Source organism: Xyrauchen texanus, chromosome 4, assembly GCF_025860055.1.
Source record: "Xyrauchen texanus isolate HMW12.3.18 chromosome 4, RBS_HiC_50CHRs, whole genome shotgun sequence".
Classification (NCBI taxonomy): domain Eukaryota; kingdom Metazoa; phylum Chordata; class Actinopteri; order Cypriniformes; family Catostomidae; genus Xyrauchen; species Xyrauchen texanus.
Window position 1 is genome coordinate 5,440,226 of NC_068279.1, and position 22,073 is coordinate 5,462,298.

A 22,073-nucleotide genomic window follows, 5' to 3' on the forward strand; every position below is an offset into this window, starting at 1 on the left:
TGATATTCTTTCTTCTGCAGAACACAGTGCAATGGTGATTCCCAATATATTCTCTCATTACTATGATACATTATTTTTAAACAAAGTTTTAATTTGGATCAGCATGAATTTAATACAACAAATATTAGCATGGTGTATGAAATTATTTGTTTACATTACAGTAATGAGAATGATTATTTTTTTAATTACAGTTAAAAAAGGGGCTTCTTAATTATATACAAAATATAATTATATATATATATAAATATTTAAAATATAAAAATGCAGAATTTCTTAATTTTCTTTCTTTTTCATTTCATAGAATTACCCTAATAAGCCATGTGTGTTGTGCATGAGCCCCACTTAACCATGGTAAAATCACTGTAACATTTAGTCTTTAGTGGCTTATTGCTTTTGTAAAATGGTGGTAACAGCAATATAATAAAATACACAAATCTTCAATACATAGCAACATTTATTACTTTTACAACCTGTGGTAGCTTATTCATACAGTAAGTATATTCACTGTACCATGGTACCGCCAAACAGTCCATTTTGTCAAAGGTTCTTGTACATTTCTGACTGTCTAAATAAACCTGAAACACTTTTCCAGTTTTCCAGTTTTCAGTCCATATTAGGCATTACATCACTGCTTTTTGCCCACAAAACCCAGTCTTTCACAACTGTAAAAGGTAGCTGTAGATTTGCATGATGATAGGAACTTTTTGATTTGCATAGGATGGAAACATTCAAAAATCTGCTCATCATGTTGTTTGTTAGTTGTTTATACTGACATACTGACCTTTTGAAATTTATGGCTGAAATGTTTCCGGTTGTGACACAGGTCAGGACTTTTATGAGATGATGTTTGTAACTTTGAATATATGATAAATGCAAATTCACTGTTTGTGCAGACTGAGTAAACATTTTGATAGAGTAGTTGTATCCCACACAGAAGTATGATACCAATCTATTAGCTGGGAAGACCAAATGTCTTCCTCAACATATGAAATAAGAAGAACGGCATTAAAATGCTGAAAAGCTGAAAAGTCTTTTAAGATTGCCTTGTGTCTAAAATGGGCTCACGACCTTTAAAGAAATAGTTCTCACAACATTTACTCACCCTCATGCCATCCCAGATGTGTATGACCTTCTTTCTTCTGCAGACCACAAGTTATGATTTTTAGAAGAATTTCATAGTTCATTTGGTTCATACAATGCAAGTGAAGGGGTGCCAAAATTTGAAGCTCCAAAATTCATATAAATAGGCATTAAAGTAATCCAGAAGTGATATGATAGTTGTGGGTGAGAAACAGATTAATATTTAAGTCATTTTTTACTATAAATTCCCCTCCAATTTAACTTTCACCTTCTTCTTCTTGTGTTTTTGGTGACGTTGCGTTCTTCATGCATTTTGCCCCCTACTGGGCAGGAAGAAGAATTTCTAGCAAAAAGGACTTAAATATTGATCCGTTTCTCACCCACATATATCATATCACTTTTGAAGATATGGACTAAAACACTGGAGGCATATAGATTAGTTTTATGATGCCTTTATGTGCTTTTTGGAGTGTCAACATTTTGGCACCCATTCACACGCATTGTAAGGACCTACAGTGCTGAAACATTCTTCCAAAAATCATAATTTATGTTCTGCAGAAGATAGAAAGTCATACACATCTGGGATGACATGAGGGTGAGTAATTGATGAAATAATTATCATTTTTGGGTGAGCTATCCTAAAAATCAACAAGGAATGTGAAAGTGTCTTGTGTCTAAACTGCACAACAGCGGCTCCAGTGGAACTACAGCATTTTAACATTTCATGTCTGTCATTTAAAGCTGAAGTGTATAATTTGCAAGCCTGTTCATCTCCCAGATAGCACTCGTACATATCTGAGATGTCTGTTTTAGATCTTTTTATCTGGATAGCATCACAATGTAATAAGAATCTGCTAAACATCTTAAAAAGATCAGTTTTACAAATATTCTAAATCATAAACATCTCAAAGAAATCTGCTGATTGTCTTACTGACATCCAAGAAGAAATGTCTAATAGGACACGTATTGCAGATGAGCAAACAACATAAAAATATAATCTTCTATATGTAAAAACACACACCAAATGGACCCCAAACCTTTCATTTTTTTACATTTGTGGTTAGGATTAGGTTTAGTATGGTTACGGTTAGGTTTACGTTTAAATGTAGGGTTGCTGCTGGACTCACAATACAACAAACACAGTTTATGATTTATGTTGAATCTGACTTTCACTGGTTATTTGATGCTGCTGTAACTTTTGTGATGCGTCCAGCCAAGTCTTGCTGGATGCAGGCAAACCCTTCATCACCATAGCGCCACAAAACGGATTTGTTTTCAAAGAGCTTCTCCGAATTGGTAACTTTTGATAACTTTCCTGGATGTAACTTTGCTCAGACAGGGTTCATTGGCAAAATTATTTTCTGTGGTTGTCAATAGCATTCAACAAAGGCTGTCCATAGATTGGCTGGTTAGCATGGCCTAGTTATCCCCTGCTGGTGTAAGTTGTAACTACACCCTACATCATCCGGCAGCAAAACGCATCATTCTTAATCGATAGTCAATCAAATGTAGCCATGTTTTCTAAAGGAATACTTTTTTTGCAAGCAACAAATAAATGGTCAAATTAGTTAGCATTAGATGTAGATGTTTTACTCTTAAAAGGATGAAATTAACTTATTTCTTTCTCTGTCTGTTGCCTTTGACACTGCTGCAGGGCTTTGGATTGTATGCGTTCCTGTGGTGGCATCAGCCAATCAGCATTGTCATGACGTCATCTTACTGTGGCTCCAAAGTGGTTATGCTGCATTTAGGTCCTGGGACATTCTTAAGTCATAAATGCATGTGATGTGCATTCAAGTGATTTCAGTCTGAAAGAATGTACCAGTTTTTCTACTTCATATTTCTTTCTCTCGTTTTCACTTATTGACAAAGAAGCATTTTTAGCACCAATGCAACAAAATAAAGAGCAAAGCTACATATTATGTGTTTAACTGATATGTTATCAATTGCATCATTCTTATGCCACCACATATAATGATAGGAAATGTAGTTTTGTTGCACATGTCTGTCGACCTCATAGACCAGCTAAATGAATCTTATTTTCTGGCAAGATTTATCGCTATTCTTCATAAACTGTACAAAAATGCATACAAATTTAACAATACAGTAAAAATCCAAAAGTTAAAACTGAGTTATTACAATTACTACTTTGCTTCTGCTATGACTCTTTAATTGGCATGACCCCATCTTATGGAGTGGTGGTGGCGTAGTGGGCTAAAGCACATAACTGTTACTCAGAAGGTCGCTGGTTCGATCCCCACGACCACCACCATTGTGTTCTTGAGCAAGGCACTTAACTCCAGGTTGCTCCAGGGGGATTGTCCCTGTAATAAGTGCACTGTAAGTCTTATGCTTTGGATAAAAGCGTCTGCCAAATGCATAAATGTAAATGTAAATCTCAACTGGTAAACACGATCATTCTGACATGACTTGAATGCACCATTAGTCACATAGTATTTTTGGCTCAAGCAATTGGCTTAAAGTAAACCTGGTGGCAGATCTGAGAACCATGAGCAAAGATGGAAACTTTAAAATTGCATACATCTGGGGGTTTCTGCGCTAGCCGAGCCATTGCTGTTGAGATGAATGGAAATGATAATGAATAACTTTCTCCAGGTATTATAGACCTCCTTAGCCTCACACCATCATTTATTGTTTTTCATGTTGGTGATGATGAGAGTGGTAAGAGTGACCGTCAGAATTGCCACTGAGCACATTATGAAAGCTCTGCACAAGGGCATCCTGAGTATCGTGGCAAATAAAGACCTTTCTCTACCACTGTCTCTGCCCATGCCATGTGATCCATCTGTGTTTTCTGGGGTCCCAACATCCAGGCTTTGGCTGATGGTCTGTGTTATGTCCGGTGCAGAACTAGGAACTCTCTTCACCTGCAGTTTGCCTGTATTTCGGCTAAAGCGGATGCTGTACACATACTGCATCGCAGCTGGGAGGTAAGACAGGACCGTGGAATCATTTGCGAGCTTAGGAAGACCAAGGTCGGGTAATGGGGTGTACGCTCGGCACAGCGGGCACAGGATGGTGTCAGGTTGGGCAGACTTCACATTCATCCGGGCGAGACACTCCAGACAGAAGGTGTGCTCGCACTCCAGTACCTTGGGAGTATTGAAGACATTGTTGAACTGGCTAAAACAGATGGCACACTCCAGATCTGGGGGCTCTTCATCACATGGGTCAGATTTGTAGGGGTCACGGAGGTTGTTTGGGTCAGGCTCCATAACAAAGAAAAGGGGACCTCAATGGGCATCTTTAAGGTCCATTCTGATGTGGCAAGTCTGAAGAAATACAAGTGATAAAATATGTTTAGTTTTCCCCCACTTTGATTAAAGTTTAATCTTTTCTTACCCCATTGTCAGATAGATTATCCTTGTTTTAAGCATAAAACACACTATTCTACATTTACATTTAGTAATTTAGCAGACACTTTTATCCAAAGCGACTACAAATGAGATGCATAGCAAGCAATTTGTCATACAATGTTTAACAACATCTGCATATAGGACTGCCAAGTCTCACAGTAGCTGTGGTAAATATGTTAGCACAGAAGAGAGACAGACAAGGGTTTTTTCTTTTCTGTACATTAAGTGCAGGTTAAATGCAGTAGTAAGTGCAATTAATGTGTTGGTTAAGTGCTCATGAAACAGATGTGTTTTCAGCTGGTTCTTGAATGTTGAGAAGGTAACAGCAGATCGTGTGGAGTATGGAAGTTCACTCCACCACAGAGGAGCAGAGAAAGTGAACGATCTTTAAATAGACTTTGAGCCTCTTTGTGATGGAACCACCAGGGGTCACTTGTTCATAGACCGCAGAGAGCGAGTTGGAGCATAGACCTGAAAAAGTGAATTGAAGTAAGAGGGTGCGGTTCCATTGGCTGTCCTGGAAACCACCTGGTGTGGTGGTGGCGTAGTGGGCTAAAGCACATAGCTGTTAATCAGAAGGTTGCTGGTTCGATCCCCATGGCCACCACCATTGTGTCCTTGAGAAAAGCACTTAACCCCAGGTTGCTGTGGGGGATTGTCCCTGTAATAAATGCACTGTAATTCGCTTTGGATAAAAGCGTCTGCCAAATGCATCAATGTAAATGTAAACCAGAGTGAAAGTCTTGCATTTGATGTGGGCAGCTACAGGTAACCAGTGGAGCGAAATTAATAGTGACATGAGCCTTTGTTGGCTGATTGAAGGCCAGCCAACAGAGCATTGCAGTAGTCCAGTCTTGAAATGACCAGAGCTTGGACCAGGAGCTGTGTACCATTGTTAAGTGTGAATCTGCAAGAACGGTCAACCACAGCAACGTCTCAATGTAAGGCACTATGGAAAATTGTATTTAATCATTCAGTTAATAATTGAATTTATATGTATGCAATATACAACGATCTAAAAATGACAATGTGTAATCAGTGTACAATGAATAACTGCATTATGAATGTTATTTGTAAGGAGTAGTTGCTGAGATGAGACACGATGGATCTGAGTGCAGGCTTAATGAAGATTATGATAGTAATACAAATAAATGTGAACTCAGGAATCAACAAACAAGAACTGAACTCATGTAGCAACAAACAAGAACTGACAAAGAGGAAACAAAACTAGAGGGTATTTATACAAGCAGGAGTAAATGAGGGAATGGATAACATGTGAGGATGATGTGGAACAGATGGCTGTGATGAGGACAGCGCACAGTGGGAAATGTAGTTCAAGGAAAACTGAGGGCAGAATACAAAACTATATCAAAATAAGAGTCCTTGGAAACTGTGACACACTGAGACTTTATTCAATATGGTAGATATTTAATCATTCATTTATTGATCTAATTATCATTTACTCAGTTTAATAATTTAAAGTGCAAAACAATGGAAAAATGCTGCTTAAGTTCTCTAGGGAGAATTACAGCCTTTCTGAAAATGACCCTTTCTGTGTATGACCCAGAAAAAATGTGTGTACTGATAATAAAGAGATGATCTAATGTTTTAATTAGAACAAAGCCAGGCACAGGCAGAGGATCCATCCAAATTTATGTGAGTGTGCACACATTTCCCATCTTACAGGAATCCATAGGGGCCACTGGTGGCTCAGTAGTTAAAGCTCTGGATTACAGACTGAAAGGTCGGAGGTTCAAGCCCCAGCACGGTCAAGATACCACTGTTGGGCCCTTGACCCTATCTGCTCCAGGGGCACTGTTTCATGGCTGACCTTGCACTCTTAGCTTAGTTGGGATATGCAAAAACAACTGCATTTCATTGGCTCTGTACCTGTACTCTGCTCATTGACAATAAAGTTGAATCTTAATATGTGTAACCAATGACTGTAATAAGGGAAATCATTTAATATACTAATCAAATTAATGCATAAAGTAATGATTGTTAGTTAATATAAAATATGTAACCATATGAAGTGAGTACAGTGTTTTTTGCATATAAAATGAAATATTCACGCTTTTGCCATCATTGAAGCATGTTGGGTCAGAATAACCAGCTAGAAGGACCATCACTCAGAGATAAAGTGGAACAGAAATTGTATTAAAATAATGCATGATTCTGAAGTGTAATTTTAGATGCTCCATGGACCAAATAGACTTTGTTATTTTGTAATAAAAGTCTATTTTTGGAATCAGAACTTTGCGCCTCTGAGAAATCTTTGACTCGACTGTGCTTTGATGGCTGTTGTGGGGAATCTGCCATAACAGCACTTACAATGGAAGTGAATGGGGCCAGTCCATAAAAATTTAAATACACACCGATTTTAAAGTATAGCCACAAGATGTAAACATTATGCATGTTAATGTAATTTAGTGTGATCAAATCTCTGTTCTACATGATATTAGTTGATAAAATTGATTACAGGTTTTACTGGCGTTGTGTTGTAATGCAACTAAGTTGTAATATTGGATGTAACTTTTCACTGAAAAGGTTAGTTTGTGATTTTATTACTCTAAAATCATGTTATCACGTATAATGTTTACATCTTGTGACTATACTTTTGAAACTTTTAGTATTTTAGCATTTATTGGCTGGCACATCCACTTCATTGTGCGTGAATTTCTGTAACTATATATATTCACTTTTGTCCAAATCAACAAAGGACGAGTCAAAATTATTTTTGTGGTACTCAACATTATGAGACAAATACAAGCTTAATTTGTGTTGGACCTGGAACATTGCTTTAATATCTTGTGCCAGTTTGTTCCCAAGTAAATGTGTCTTGTTTAGATGTTACCTAGATAATTATTTTTTATTGGAAAACAATACAAAGATGACAATGCTTGTCCACCAGCTAGACCAGCATTAACCAGCCTGGACCAGCAAGAATTCTCTGGAAGATAGATCCTAAACTTGTCTTTTCAGAAGACATGATAATTCACCCAAAAATCTAAATTCTCTCATCATTTACTCACCCTAATGCAATCCCAGATGTGTATGACTTTCTTTCTTCTGCAGAACACAAACAGAGATTTCTAGAAGAATATTTCAGCTCTGTAGGTCCTTACAATGCAAGTGAATGGTGCCCAAAACTTTGAAGCTCAAAAGAATATCATAAAATAATCTGTAAGACTACAGTGGTTAAATCTAGAACTAGATACATTTTTAAGTCATTTTGTACTATAAATTGTCCTCCCTGCCCAATAGATGGCGAAGAAAACAAAATAAGAATGTAAAAGTGAAAGTGGAGATTGATAGTAAAAAGTACTTAAATATTGACCTGTTTCTCAACCACAAATATAATATAGCATGGGAAGAAATTGATTTAACTACTGGAAAATTACTTTTATTCTGCCTTTATGTTCTTTTGGAGCTTCAAAGTTTTGGTCACCATATACTTGCATTGTATGGACCAAAAGAGCTGAGATATTCTTCTAAAAATCTTTGTTTGTGTTGAGCAGAAGACAGAAAGTCATACACATCTAGGATGGCATGAGGATGAGTAAATGATGAGATCATTTTCTTTACTGGGTGAAATATACCTTTAAGTTTCGTGCTTGCAACTCGAAGGTTGCTGGTTTGAACATTGTAAAGAGCGAGCCAATGTTTGTTTGAGCAAGATGCTTAACCTCAGGTTATTCCAGTGGGATTGTCCCTGTTATACGGTAAGAGTACTGTAATAAAAACCTGCTTAACCTATGATCTTTCCTTTACTCAACTCTTATCTTCCTTTAGGTGATCTATTCATCAGATAACAAAGTATCATTGGTAAACAGAGTTGTTTGTTTTTCCGCCCATACAGTAGACCTATTCACTGACAGATTTGCATTGGAAATGCTTATAGGTTTCCACCAAAGAGCGGCTCAAAAATATGCAAAGCAGTAGAAGTGGAGTCCCATTACTGAAACCCATAATGCAGGTAGAAGACTTGGGTGACTTCATTATTGGTTCATTCGATGGTCTCAAATGATTGTAGCTGATCATATATAATACCATTATATCAAATTTGAATTGGAACCATGGAACATGTCCTCTCGAAAACATTGCCTATATTTGACAACAATTATGAGCATTTAGCTGCAATGCTTTTCTTTATGCAACAGATAATTATATTATTTTGTAATGGTTTTGAGATCTACAGATTGTAAAATGCAAAGGTTGTTCTCAGTATACTATTCCTATTTGTCCATTTAAGCATGCGAACAACAGGGGGAGGCTACTCACCAAGTACCCACATTCAATCTATAACTATTGTAATTCAAAAGTATTGTATTAAAAGTGACTTGTGATTGACTGGTGTTTCCCTGCCAGGTGGGATAGGCTCCAGCACTACCCTACATAGGACAAGCGGGAAAATGCATGGATGGATATATAGAAAATGCATGGATGGATGTATTAAAAGTCATATTTCAGACGTAATATCTAACCATTTAGGCCAAAGTTTGTAATAAAAAAGACATTAGATAATCAACACATTTGTTCCTTTCCCAAATATATCAGTCGCATATAATTAATCGCTTATCTATCAGTGTTGTTACTACCATAGTCACCCCCCCCCCCCCCAAATTTTCCAATAATTGGTCGACTGATATGGCCGACCACTTCTTGATTCTTAAGGTTAAACTATTACATTTAGTCCATCTCCAATCCTGAATATGTCACTTCAAAGTTAGTTTCAATTAAACCATTTTAACAGTTCTACTACTGTTTAGTCATGCAAAATATCACAATAACTCTTTTCTTCTGGTATAGAGACAGTTGACATAAAAATACACAATACTGTACATCTAGTTATCAACTGCATATATTAATAGTTAGATTCACTATCACTCACTCATATTCTGGAAGGACGTCCCTTCTTTAACCCCCTTGGCTTCATCAAACGGGGCAAGAATTCCTTGTTGTTGAATGAGAAGTTTGTATCTTTGATGTGTGTGTTGAGAGAAAGATGTTTTCTCTGCTACTTGATCCCTTTAATGTGTCTTCTTAAGTTTCTACCCATTTAACTACACCATGCACTCTACCATTATTTGCTTGGCTTTCTGTCCAAGTTTCTCTCTGCCAGTGGGTGATCTGTCCGTTTCTCTACCTCTGTTTTATGAAGAATGGCAGCATTTGAATATTGGACCAGCAGTGAGGAGGAAATGCACAGCGAGTAGTCAAATACAGACATCAGGCAGATCTGCAATATAAACTCTCCAAGCCGTGACAGAGAGCGTGAGAGAGGTAATATAAAATACCAGTGTTGAGGAAGCTACTACACTTAACTTAAAAGCATAAACTATAGTCAAGCTACTATTTAGCTACTAAAGTAGGTAGCTACACTGGGCCTATATGTTACTAACAAAAAAGTAAGAAGAAGAAAATATATTTGAAGATTAGTTGACTTGTTAATGTTGGTTCTGATTGCAAAATATCAACTGATAGTTACATATTTCATTAGGGTGACTTTAAACAATTAGGGTGACAACATTATATTAAGCATATAATTGCATGCTAAATATAAACTAATAAAACCCTATTTTTTGTTTCTGAGTCCAAATATAATGAAAAAACTGCAGAAATTAACTAAATAAATGGAGGCAAAGTCGCCTTTAGACTGCTCAAAGGCTCAAGTGAATCAGTGAATCATTTGTATGTAAACAAGTTCATTTTCATGAACTGAAAATGTAGTTTGGTTAGAAGCGTCACTATTTTTAGTTAGCTCCCCAACATTATAGAATACATACCTGAACAGGCAAAACTGAAGTGAATAACTGGTACCTTTGAAAACACTATAATTCTTTTTGGTTAGTTTTTAGTTTGTTTACTTTCACTTTTGGTTGGTTTATTTGAAACTACACTTGAAAAAGTACTGTGGTGTATGTAGTACAGAGATGGAAATACCATGGTACTGAATTTTTACCAGATTCTTGTATTTTAAGGTACTTCAAGAATACTATGGTCCTACCCTGGTACCCGTCCAAAAAAACAATAGTAGGTCAATGGCACTACTATGCCATACATACAAGGGGCTCCAGGTACACCTTCAGGAAAATGAGCTTTTTATGTGTTCACAAATTTATCAAGATTGAAAAAATACATTTTGATTGATTGAATATTGACGGAGCAACTTGTGAATAGAATTAATAACGGAAGGGTGTTTTGATTAAAATTTGATTAAAAAAAAGGTGGCGAGGGAGCCTTTTAACACACTTAAAAGATAATAACAACTCTGCCATGTTAGGAATTTGCTATAAAACAGCCATGTTACATTGGAGAAATGTTAAAATGCCTATAGCAGTGCCATTGTACTTTTTAGTTAGTGTAAATATGCTTTTCATTGTTCTCAAATGTTTTAAAAAACAGCAAAGATCAAGCTATGCACATTATTCCACCAACATTTCAATTTCCTGTTGAAAAAAACCAAAACAAAAAACACAGAAAGGTGTTCTCTTGAAATAATTTATCATATAATGTGCAAATACATAAACATTTCCTTCAAATTGATAACTCAGAACTTCAGCATTTACATACTATTCAAATAAACACTTGAATCAGTGTAACCTTTACTGTGTCTCAGTGAAACATACTGCTGTCAGTTCATCAATATTCTGCTACAATGTTGTACAGTGACCCCAAAAGTTATTTTGATACTTAAGTCTTTAAAATGTCACTGCGCAATACAAAAATTGTTTTAAATCAAGTGGCTCTTATTTTAAAGATAGATTCCATGATAATGCAATGTTCAAAATGAAAGGTATAGAAAAGATATTTGGACCCTTTCTGGTTGTCAAATGTTAGTGGAATTGTCCATAGTTAATGTGCTTAACTGCACCTGTGAGATGCCACTTGGTTTGATATGTGATTTGTTATCTAATGCAATGATATGCAAACCTTTAAAGTGTGAATTAAGTGGCCAAATACTTTTTGGGGGCCACTGTTTATGATTCCAAAAATGCTCTTTGGTATTTGTGTTTGTATGTCTTTGTTAAAAAAATATATATATAATCAAAACATTGAAACATTCGCTCGTAATTAAATGCATATTAATATACAAAAAGTGTGTGTCTGGAAAAACAATATTCTCTGATTTAAAAAAGTCTTATAAGAAAACATTGCATCACAGATTTCCACTGCCTTCCCGTTCTTATATGTCTGATCATTCAATTTGACGATATTGACAAGGTTTGTTCTCTTACAAAAATTCACTGAATGGCCACATTTTCCCATTATCACCCTCTCCAGTGTATTAAATACAAGATCAGACCATTTACGCAAATGTTTGAACATGCTTATGTGTAAGCTCAAACAGAGTATCAATGAAAAATGATACAGTTTACCTATAGAGTGTACATACACAGGCCCCTAACGTATTTGGACACTTGAGACAAACGTATATTTTGAAGTTTACTTCCTAGTTCCTGTCTATGTCATTGTGTAACATTGTCTTCATGGTTTGTTCATGGTCCTAGTTATAGTCAAGTCTAGTTAAGTTCTTGATTCTGGTTTTGATTTGGATATATTCATGTCTTTATTTAAAAAGCTGCGGTTCACATTATCGTCATCTTCGTCTCCTTCCTGTCTTGCTCAGCGTTACAAAATACCTGACTAATCACAAAAACCCAGCAGTTCACCTCATGCGGGTGCATCAAGGGGATAGACCCACTGAAGACTATGTTTTGGAATTTTGTGAGCTTTGACATTTGGTTAATATTAATGACATTGCTCTCAAGGACCTTTTCCGTGCGGGGGAATGCCTGGGGGTTTAAATAACTGGACTCTGGTCCAATATATTGACTTTGCCCTTCAACTAAACGATTCGTCTTTCACTGTGGGAGTGGCTATTGAGGAACTCTGCACTCCAACAGTGGCTTCCACACCTGCTACGGTCCACGAGCCAGCGCTCATACCTGCCACTGTCCATGAGCTATCGCCTGAAGCCTCGGCCGTCCCAGAGCCAGTGCCTAAAGCCTCGGCTGTCCCAGAGCCAGCGCCTAAAGCCTCGGCTGTCCCAGAGCCAGCGCCTAAAGCCTCGGCTGTCCCAGAGCCAGTGCCTAAAGCCTCGGCTGTCCCAGAGCCAGCACCTAAAGCCTCGGCTGCCACATCTGCCTCGTCATGCTATGCAGCCTCGTCATGCCATGCTGCCAAATCTGCCTCGTCATGCCGTGCTACCACGTCTGCCTCGTCATGCCATTATACCACGTCTGCCTCGTCATGCCATGCTACCACGTCTGCCTCGTCATGCCATGCTACCACGTCTGCCTCGTCATGCCATGCTACCACATCAGCCTTGTCATACTATTCTACCATGTCTGCCTTGTCATGCTATGCCGCTTTGACCGCTGCATCCTGGCCATCTCCGCCTCTGACTTGTAAGCATCACCATGCCACACTAACTCATCAGCCTCTGCTCCACAGCCCACATCTGTCTCGTCAGGTTCTGGTCCAAAGCCCATGTCTGTCTCGCCAGGCCCTGCTCCACATCCCATAATTTAACATAACCCACATCCAAATCCTGACGAGAATGACGTATTCTATGCTTATAAAAGGAGCGTGTCACTGTCATAGAACTATGCCTGACATTCTACAATGACGTGATTACTTCACAAAAGAACGTAAGTCCATATTTCTATTCTTCTAATTCATTGCATACAGCGCATTTTACACTACCAACTTCTTATTAATGTGCTGTCTTTGTTTATATCGCTGGTGCTTGACAGGCAATAGGATGCAAACAGCGCAATAACCGAAGAATAACCTCCGAATGACATTGCACTTGACCCAGCCCATTAGCGCTTTGCACATGCAATTTCACCAAACCTCCTTGTGCCTAGACTTAGCACATGCTTGCATGAAAATACCAATAATGCCAATGCCCACTGACTTTACTCTTATGATTTATTGCATAGTACTGTGCTTAGTGTTAAAATGGGGCTCCATATCTACTAACAAGTTTATATTTGCAGAATGTTTTTCTTGAAAAGTGTGTTTATGATTTCTTTCTGTAACATAAATGGCACTAGTTTTGATTTTTTATTTATTTAATGGAATCACATTTATTCACAGTTTAAGTGTAGCTAAAGTGTCCAAATACTTAAGGGCCACTGTAACCAGCGAGAGAAGTCAAGTCCTTCATTGATTTTGTCTCCAAAAACATAATGGAGTGGAATTTTATTGCCTATATTTTTTCTGACACTAACACAAAACTCTAAACGAAAGAAAGAAAGGATTTAAAGCACCTAATCTTATCTCAAGGTTATTCTTTGATCTGAACTCGGCTATGTTTGGGAAACGTAAGTAATTGCCAGTACATCTAGGTGGGAAGCTACCTCCAAGCATTCTCCTTTGTACCATTTGGTTGAAGCATTTCCACCCATTTATTGGGTTCATATAAACAGGTAATCTTACACTACATGGCCAAAATAAAGTGTAAAAATAACTGCAAGTTTGATTTTACGCACCTGTTGGTAATAATGGGTGTAGCTGAAATAGCAGAACCTGTTAGTTAGGAAGTGTCCACATACTGTACATTTGGCCATCCAGTGTACATTCTCATTTCCCGATACAATTTTCTAGAGTTCCAGTTCTGAAAGCTGTTACTTTAACAGTTCACTTTATTTTTGCAGATGGTCCAGCAGGTCAGAAGCAAGCCACTTCACTGAGGCTGACCGCTGCTCCCTGATCTAGATGAAGCTGGTGAAGTCCAGTGTTAAAACTGGCGCATAAGAGATTACTAGAGTCACACGGAGCCAGAGACACCAAAGGCCCTGAACCGTCCAACGTTAATGTGCACAAACATGCTGAGAAGAGATTATAGGAAATAAGAATCAAACCACATGGATTTAATTATATGTTAAAATAAAGAGCTAGGACACAAGTCTGTATTAATATTGAATACCTGATATACATATACACTGGTGTCCAAAAGTTTGGAATAATGAACAGATTTTGCAGTTTCGGAAGGAAATTGGTACTTTAATTCACCAAAGTGGCATTCAACTGATCACAAAGTATAGTCAGGACATTACTGATGTAATAAACAGCACCATCGCTATTTGAAAAAAGTAATTTTTGATCAAATCTAGACAGACCCCATTTCCAGCAGCCATCACTCCAACACATTATTCTTGAATAATCATGCTAAATTGCTAATTTGGTACTAGAAAATCACTCCATTATAACAAACACAGCTAAAAGCTATTTGGTTTGTTAAATGAAGCTAAACATTGTCTTTGTGTTTGTTTTTGAGTTGCCACAGTATGCAATAGACTGGCATGTTTTAATGTCAATATTAGGTCAAAAATGGCAAAAAAAAGAAACAACTTTCTCTAGAAACTCGTCAGTCAATCATTGTTTTGAGGAATGAAGGAATATACAATGCTTGAAATTGCCAAAAACTGTTTCATAAAAAAGTGTACACTACAGTCTTCAAAGACAAAGGACAACTGGCTCTAACAAGGACAGAAAGAGATGTGGAAGGCCAGATGTACAACTAAACAAGAGTATAAGTACATCAGAGTCTCTAGTTTGAGAAATAGACGTCTCACATGTCCTCAGCTGACAGCTTCATTGAATTCTACCCACTGAACACCAGTTTCATGTACAACAGTAAAGAGAAGACTCAGGGGTGCAGGACTTATGGGAAGAACTGCAAAGAAAAAGCCACTTTTGAAATAGAAAAACAAAAAGAAAAGGTTAGAATGCGTAAAGAAACAGACATTGGACAACAGATAATTGGAAAAGAGTGTTACGGATCTAAACCCCATTGAGCTTTTTTGGGATCAGCTAGACTGTAAGGTGTGTGAGAAGTGCCCGACAAGACAGACACATCTATGGCAAGTGCTACAGGAAGTGTGGGGTGAAATGTCACCTGTGTATCTGGACAACTGGCAGCTAGAATGCCAATGTAGGATTTTTTGATGAGAACTCTTTGAAGTGGTTTAATTCACATTAAATCACATTATTAATGTCCTAACTATACATTTTAATCAGATGAATAATACTTTGGTGAATAACAGTATCAATTTCTTTCCATAAGAGCAAAATCTGTACATTATTCCAAACTTTAGGCCACCAGAGAATGAATTACACAATTTGCCGATTAGTTAATCAAATTAATCAGTCTCCAATATTCACTGCAAAAGGCGCCCAAGTAAAGGTAATTTTAGATATAATAATAATAAATATAATTCAGACAATTTAAATACAATACATTATAAACATACAGAAAAACAGATAAGTATTTAAAATATTGTTTGTTTTATTTCCATATCAATGAATGTAACCCTATTATTGGCCTACATCCCTCTGCTCTATTTTTTATTGTTGGCCAATGTACTTGTGTGTGTATAAATAATATATATATATATATATTATAACATTTTATATAAACATTTTAACTATTAAACCCCAAAACAGAATTTTGATCTATTAGCCTGTGGCTGACTGTGCACCATAGTACAAATATGCATGTATGGATGAAAACATAATACCATTATGAGTGTGTTTGTATACAGGACTGTGTGTTACCTGCAGTGGTCTGGTCCCATATTTTGACTGAGCTGTCATATGATGATGAAGCCACGAGTGCAGGACACCCCAGCCGAGAAGGCACAAACACACAGCACGCTGTTGTCTGCAGGTGCCCTCTATATTCAGTCACCTTACAGCCAGGCTGCCTGAGGTCCCACAACTACACACAATGAGTAAATTGAGTCCTCAATGAAAATGTTACATTACTTTTGTTTGGGGTCTCTAGAAACTCCAGGTATACAAACATGATTAAATGAAACATCTTCACATGCTAAGATTCTCTGATTGGTGTCTACACTGTAGCAGTGTGGTTTTATTGTATAGTATTGTATGTTTTGCTGAGGTACAATTGAGCCCAGACAAAAGAAACAAGACTTGAATGGATATCAGTTACATTTAGGAAAAAAGCATGTCTAGTTTGTGATTTAACAGAGGGTTAATGCATCAATAACAGCTGTCAAATGGGGTTTGATTAGGTAAGAGATCAGAGTAAAGGAATATTCCGGGTTCAATACCAGTAACTCGGGTCATTTTGGCCCCTGCATAAACATATTCGTTAAAATGTGTTTATGCATATACACAACTGTGCCCCGACAATGTCCCTACATGAACGTACTGTGGCTTCGCAGCCCTGCCCACCGACGCCGTTGCTGGATGACAGCAGGTTGTAACAATTTGGACTGATGTCACAGTGAGTCTGAATATACTGCTTCGCTGGAAATGTGTTAGTGACCTGCCAGGTTCGACTATCCCACACCCTGAGAGAGACAATACACACACACACACACACACACACACACACACACACACACACACGACTTATAATACTCCTGATTTGTTTAGTAAATATTTCCAGAGAAACACATCTCTGCTTTGGTCAAATAATGAAAGTAAATAAACCAGTTTAGTGTCTCATATAACGTATCTGTTATCCTCTGACCTAATAGTTTTGTCTTCTGAGGTTTGGACAATGGATGTGCTTCCTGGTACCCAGCATACATGGGTCACCTGAAACAGAGGCCAAAAGAACAGGCATACATTGATGATCAAGGCTATAAACTGGAATGTCAGTCTATCTGTACCAGAGATGTTCTTGCATTAAAGAATACAGGTACACAGAGCATAACTAAATGGAACAGAATGTAGCAATTGAACATCCCTATTGAACTTTAAAGAGTTCTTCTAACCAGGTTCCTTGAGATGGTGTTTCTCTGTAGACACTTTCCTGACTCAATGTCCCAGAGACACATGGAGTTATCCCGAGAGCCTGTACACAGCTTTGACCCCTCTATAATAAAAATAAAACATCATTACATCATTAAAATAATACATTTTAAATTGTTATGCATTTGGCAGATGCTTTTATCCAAAGCGACTTACAGAGCCCTTATTACAGGGACAATCCCCCCGGAGCAACCTGGAGTTAAGTGCCTTGCTCAAGGACACAATGGTGGTGGCTGTGGGGATCGAACCAGTGACCTTCTAATTACCAGTTCACCAGTTATGTGGTTTAGACCACTACACCACCACCATGGTGTATTTATTTATTTATTTTTTTGCTTGGGGGGAATGTTTGAGTTACAAAACAAGGGAGACCAGGGCTAGTTGTAACATGGAGAAGTAGTCACAATGCCTAAGATTCAGAAACAAAAAGGTTTTGTGTCAAAAGTCCAATTGAGGACAACAATTCTGGAAGTAAAGATCCTATTCATTTGCTTCATATACTACAGTAATTGAAATATCATGTTTATTTGCAGAACTTCTGATGAAGAACTACACATGATCTAGCTGGTGCATTTCAAACTGTTCTGAGACCAGTTCAGACAGACAGCACATGGAAGGTGAAGAAGTCATCCACTAAATAGGGAGCAAGGGTGCATCCTGTAGCTTTCTATGCTGCTATGTGCATTCACTCCTAAAATCCAACCAAAAGTTCAGTTTCAGGCTGCAGATGATGTTTGGACCACTCAACATGTTTGGCAGACATGGGTCAAACGTAATCAGTACATAGATACAGAATTTTAGAATGCGCAAAAAAAAACAAACTTTCTATAGCTTGGTATTATTTAAAATTTCACAACTTAGTCTCACTGCCCACGTACAAGGACACACATATTTAGGAAAACTACTTGATCTAGATTTTTTTTTTGTGCTTTGTTTATTAGGTGCTACCAGTTACAAATCAAAAAGGAAATTAAAAATGCACACAGCAGTTAAACTCGGGTCTCAGTGTAAAGTTTGGTGCCCAAGGAGTCAAGAGGAGATGCAGGAGTAGGAACTTTAAATCCTTTAAATCACATAAACAGGAGTTGAACATACGCTGGAGCGGAACATCCCCCTTTTCTTTAAAAAAAAACCAGCAATAATCTAGGATTGAGTGAGGCACTTACAAGTGAAGTGAATGGGGGCCAATTTTTTGGAGGGTTTAAAGGCTTATGTGAAGCTTATCATTTTATAAAATCGCTTACATTAATTCTTCTGTTAAAACTCATGTATTATTTTAGCTGTCATGGCATTGAAGTTGTAAATTGGCAATAACTTAATACAGAAAAGGTTAGAAAGTAATTTTATCACACTAAAATCATGTTAACACATATAGTGTTTACTTGTGGCTACACTTTTTAAATAGTGGTCCCATTCACTTCTATTGTAAGAGCCTCACTCTAACCCAGATTTGTCCTATTTTTAAGAAAAGGAGTGATGATGTGAAATAAATTTTTGTGGTAAATCAACATTATGCCATCAATGCTGTCGAATGAGCTTAACTTGTATTCTTTTAATTTGCTATTATTTATTGCACGATGCGAGCCCTGTGCAAGTACTCTGTAGCAGCTGTTATGTATCGTGTTTTCCCTATGCTGATGTAGCACTGTTTGGGAGGAGTAATTTCCATATGTGGCTTGAACTGTCAGATGCATTTACATTTGAATGCTGTGAGTGTCTCAAATCCGTCTTGGAGGGCTATTTCATATTAAATAAGTGCAAATAAACAGCAGGTTCCTATAATGACAACTTATTGGGGCATGTTGTCAATAACGGTGAAAACGTTCAATAGCTTTTTTGTAGACAAGATTTAAGGTATGTGTCAATATAGAAACTGGCCTGAAAAATATTAACTGGAGTAAAACGTTTAACAACTAGCCCTGGTCTCCCCTTTATGATTCTAAGAGTTTGTGTACTTGCTCACCTGGACTGATTGCTACTCCATTAACTACAAGCTCATGGCCACAGAAATCCTGGACAGGTTCTTTGTCTCGACCCAGATCCCACATAAGTACTGTCTTATCACGAGATGCACTGAAGATCCAGGTATTTCTTGAAAAACAACACAACTAAAGAAACAGAAAGAGACTTACACACAAATCACACCACACAGGATATAATATTACAGTTCATAATAAGAGATCATTTTATATACAATATTTTGATATAAACAAGTGCCTTTTTTATCACCTTAGTAACATCTCTGTTATGGCCCAGGAATGCTTTATACATTTTTCCAGCTCTCCAGTCATACACAACAACTGCCTGACCAAAATAAGAATAATAGAAATATTTTAAAACGTTGTATAATGTCAATCAAACAATGAACTAAATAATATGATCCTTGTTGCTTCTTTCAATATGAAGCCTTTAAGGTAAAGTCTGTAATTTCTGTACCACTAAAAGCATCAAACTCAGAAAAAAGTTCAGTGCATTGCTATAGCGTTGCTAAGGTGTGCTGGGTAGGGCTGGGTGATAGGACGATGTTATCGGGCGATATCTTAAAAAGATCCCGATGCCAATTACGACACTCAGTTGACAGACAATGATCGATAATATCGGGAAATGGCAAAACCATGGATCTGTGAAGTCGCTAAATATATTAAACAGTGGCCCATGGTGTGAAACAAGCACACGCCACCCACCAAACGTGACCGACGCTGAATCCAGTTCGCAAGCTCCAAAATCCAAAAGCATTTCATGCGGCAGTAATTTAGCTTGTCTACCTGCAACAGGCGGGCGACCTGTAAGACGTCTCAGAGTGACACATTACAAGAAATGCTGTTAGTCACAAAGACTTTATTATATTTTTAAGAACAGACAAAAACAAAACCGTCAATGTTTGTGTCTGATTCGACGGTTTGTTCAGAGGCATCTCGTGGAACGTGCATTTAGAGTTATCACTCTTTTATCTTTGTTTCATTCACCTGAATTAAGCTCGCTTTATTTCCACGGACCAGTTCGTGGTTAACATGCATAGTGAAAGTAACTCTGCAGGTTGAGTAATATCTTTGTATAAAAGAAACAAAGACGAAAGTGATTAAATCATAAAATAATACAAGACACGTTCACCTTGAACCTAAAATTGAGTTCTATTTTCCCAAATTCGATAACACATATTTGCCAGCATTATTTTGAGAACACAAGGGAAATTATTAGGCTTATTTATGATCATTATTATTATCTTTACATTCATAATTGACTTAAGTTCTTAATCTGTAGGCTATTAGTAATTTCCCACCTGTTGTTGTCGACGGATGCTTGCGTGATGGCAAATGGAGACGATAAATATTTGGAAATGTTTTGGATCACTTATTTCACTCGTTATTTGAATTGCTTTTTAGTGCAGTTTAAGGGCAATTTCACTTCAGAAATGCCTTTGGTTTATGTTTTTTGTGTTTTAATAAGCAAAAACATTCTCCAAACCTTGGCAGGGCGTTTGATTATATCATTGTACATCGTGATATTTTTAAGCCGACTATCGATAAAATATTATATACATATCACCCAGCTTTAGTGATGGGTGGTAGCTAGTATTTTGCTTACTGGCCCAAGTCAAAAGAGCCCACACACAAGTCTATTTTGTTTCCAAGTTATGGCTCAAGCCCCTCCCTTTTTTGCCAATGCTTATACAATAGGCATCCAATACGAAATGTCGTCATTTCGGACAGTTGGCAACCCTACTTGCCTAAATAATGGTTATTGTTTTGTACAGCAGAAATGACACACTTCACCTTTAAGTCCAACTCTCCTGCTTTTTTATTTATAAATCTGAGTCATACAAAATCACTAATTGACTTGATTTCCATTACTTAATGATTAATAATATCCCTCCCTGTTAAAGGGATAGTTCACCCAATAATTACAATTCTCTCATCATTTACTCACCCTCATGCCATCTAAGATGTGTGTGACTTTCTTTCTTCTGCAGAACACAAATTATGATTTTAAGAAGAATATTTCAACTGTGTAGGTCCTCACAATGGAAGTGAATGGGTGCCAAAATTTTGATGCTCTAAAAATCACATAAAGGCATCATATAAGTAATCTATATGATTCCAGTGTTTTAATATATATTTTCAGAAGTGATATGATAGGTGTGGGTGAGAAACAAATCAATATTTGAGTACCTTTTTGCTTGAAATTCTTCTCCCTGCCCAGTAGGGGGCTGTAAGCACAATGAATGGGAATCACCAAAAACCCAAGAGGAAGAATGTAAAAGTGATCTGTTTCTCACCCACACCTATCATATCGCTCCTGAAGATATAGATTTAACCGCTGGAGCTTATGGATTACTTTTATGCTGATTTATGATTTTGGAGTTTCACAATTTTGGCACCCACTCATTTGCATTGTATGGACCAAAAGAGCAGAGAAATTCTTCTAAAAATGTTCATTTGAATTCAGCAGATGAAAGAAAGTCATACACATCTGGGATGGCGTAAGGGTGAGTACATGGTAAGAACATTTTCACTTTTAGATAAACAGTCCCTTTAATGCCCCCCAGCTAACCTGGTCATGCCCTCCTGACACACACAGGTCAGAGGTCAGGCTGGTCACACAGTTGATGGCATCTGTGTGGGCGGGTTCATACTGTACTACCTGGGGCACAGGTACAGTTTCCGAACCCTCTTTGGCCCTGTCAAGGTGATGATAACAATACAGTCTAAATGACCATAAATATACAACACAACCACCAGCTCCCTAAACAGCAGCATGGCTCTTCATCTCTAACCTGTATAAGTCCGAGCGCCGGCGGAACTTGCTCTGTAGTTTCCCCAT

General features: G+C 37.5%; 2 protein-coding genes across 2 annotated transcripts; both read right to left on the reverse strand.

The window, feature by feature from the left end:
* Positions 1 to 1,153: 1,153 nt before the first annotated feature.
* On the reverse strand, positions 1,154 to 9,587 carry LOC127643309 (RING finger protein 225-like). The gene is made up of 2 exons (XM_052125992.1): positions 9,349 to 9,587; positions 1,154 to 4,373 (listed from the first exon to the last, which is right to left on the reverse strand). Exon 2 carries the CDS (start codon positions 4,314 to 4,316, stop codon positions 3,726 to 3,728), a length of 591 nt encoding a protein of 196 aa, XP_051981952.1. The 5' UTR covers positions 4,317 to 4,373; positions 9,349 to 9,587; the 3' UTR covers positions 1,154 to 3,725.
* A 4,043-nt stretch (positions 9,588 to 13,630) lies between these two features.
* LOC127643305 (WD repeat-containing protein 31-like) lies at positions 13,631 to 22,073 on the reverse strand. The gene is made up of 9 exons (XM_052125987.1): positions 22,027 to 22,073; positions 21,804 to 21,930; positions 19,482 to 19,556; positions 19,216 to 19,360; positions 17,216 to 17,316; positions 16,969 to 17,036; positions 16,645 to 16,786; positions 16,026 to 16,188; positions 13,631 to 14,296 (listed from the first exon to the last, which is right to left on the reverse strand). Exons 1-9 carry the CDS (start codon positions 22,071 to 22,073, stop codon positions 14,136 to 14,138), a joined length of 1,029 nt encoding a protein of 342 aa, XP_051981947.1. The 3' UTR covers positions 13,631 to 14,135.

Bases quoted from the DNA above. Each gene is read 5' to 3' on its own strand.
- LOC127643309 (XM_052125992.1), bottom strand. From the start codon at position 4,316: ATGGAGCCTGACCCAAACAACCTCCGTGACCCCTACAAATCTGACCCA.
- LOC127643305 (XM_052125987.1), bottom strand. From the start codon at position 22,073: ATGGGGAAACTACAGAGCAAGTTCCGCCGGCGCTCGGACTTATACAG. The intron at 16,189-16,644 runs GTACGTTCATGT...CATTGTGTGTAG, and splicing joins GGCAGGGCTGCGAAGCCACA to TTGTGGGACCTCAGGCAGCC. The intron at 14,297-16,025 runs GTAACACACAGT...ATCTCTTCTCAG, and splicing joins ATGGGACCAGACCACTGCAG to CATGTTTGTGCACATTAACG.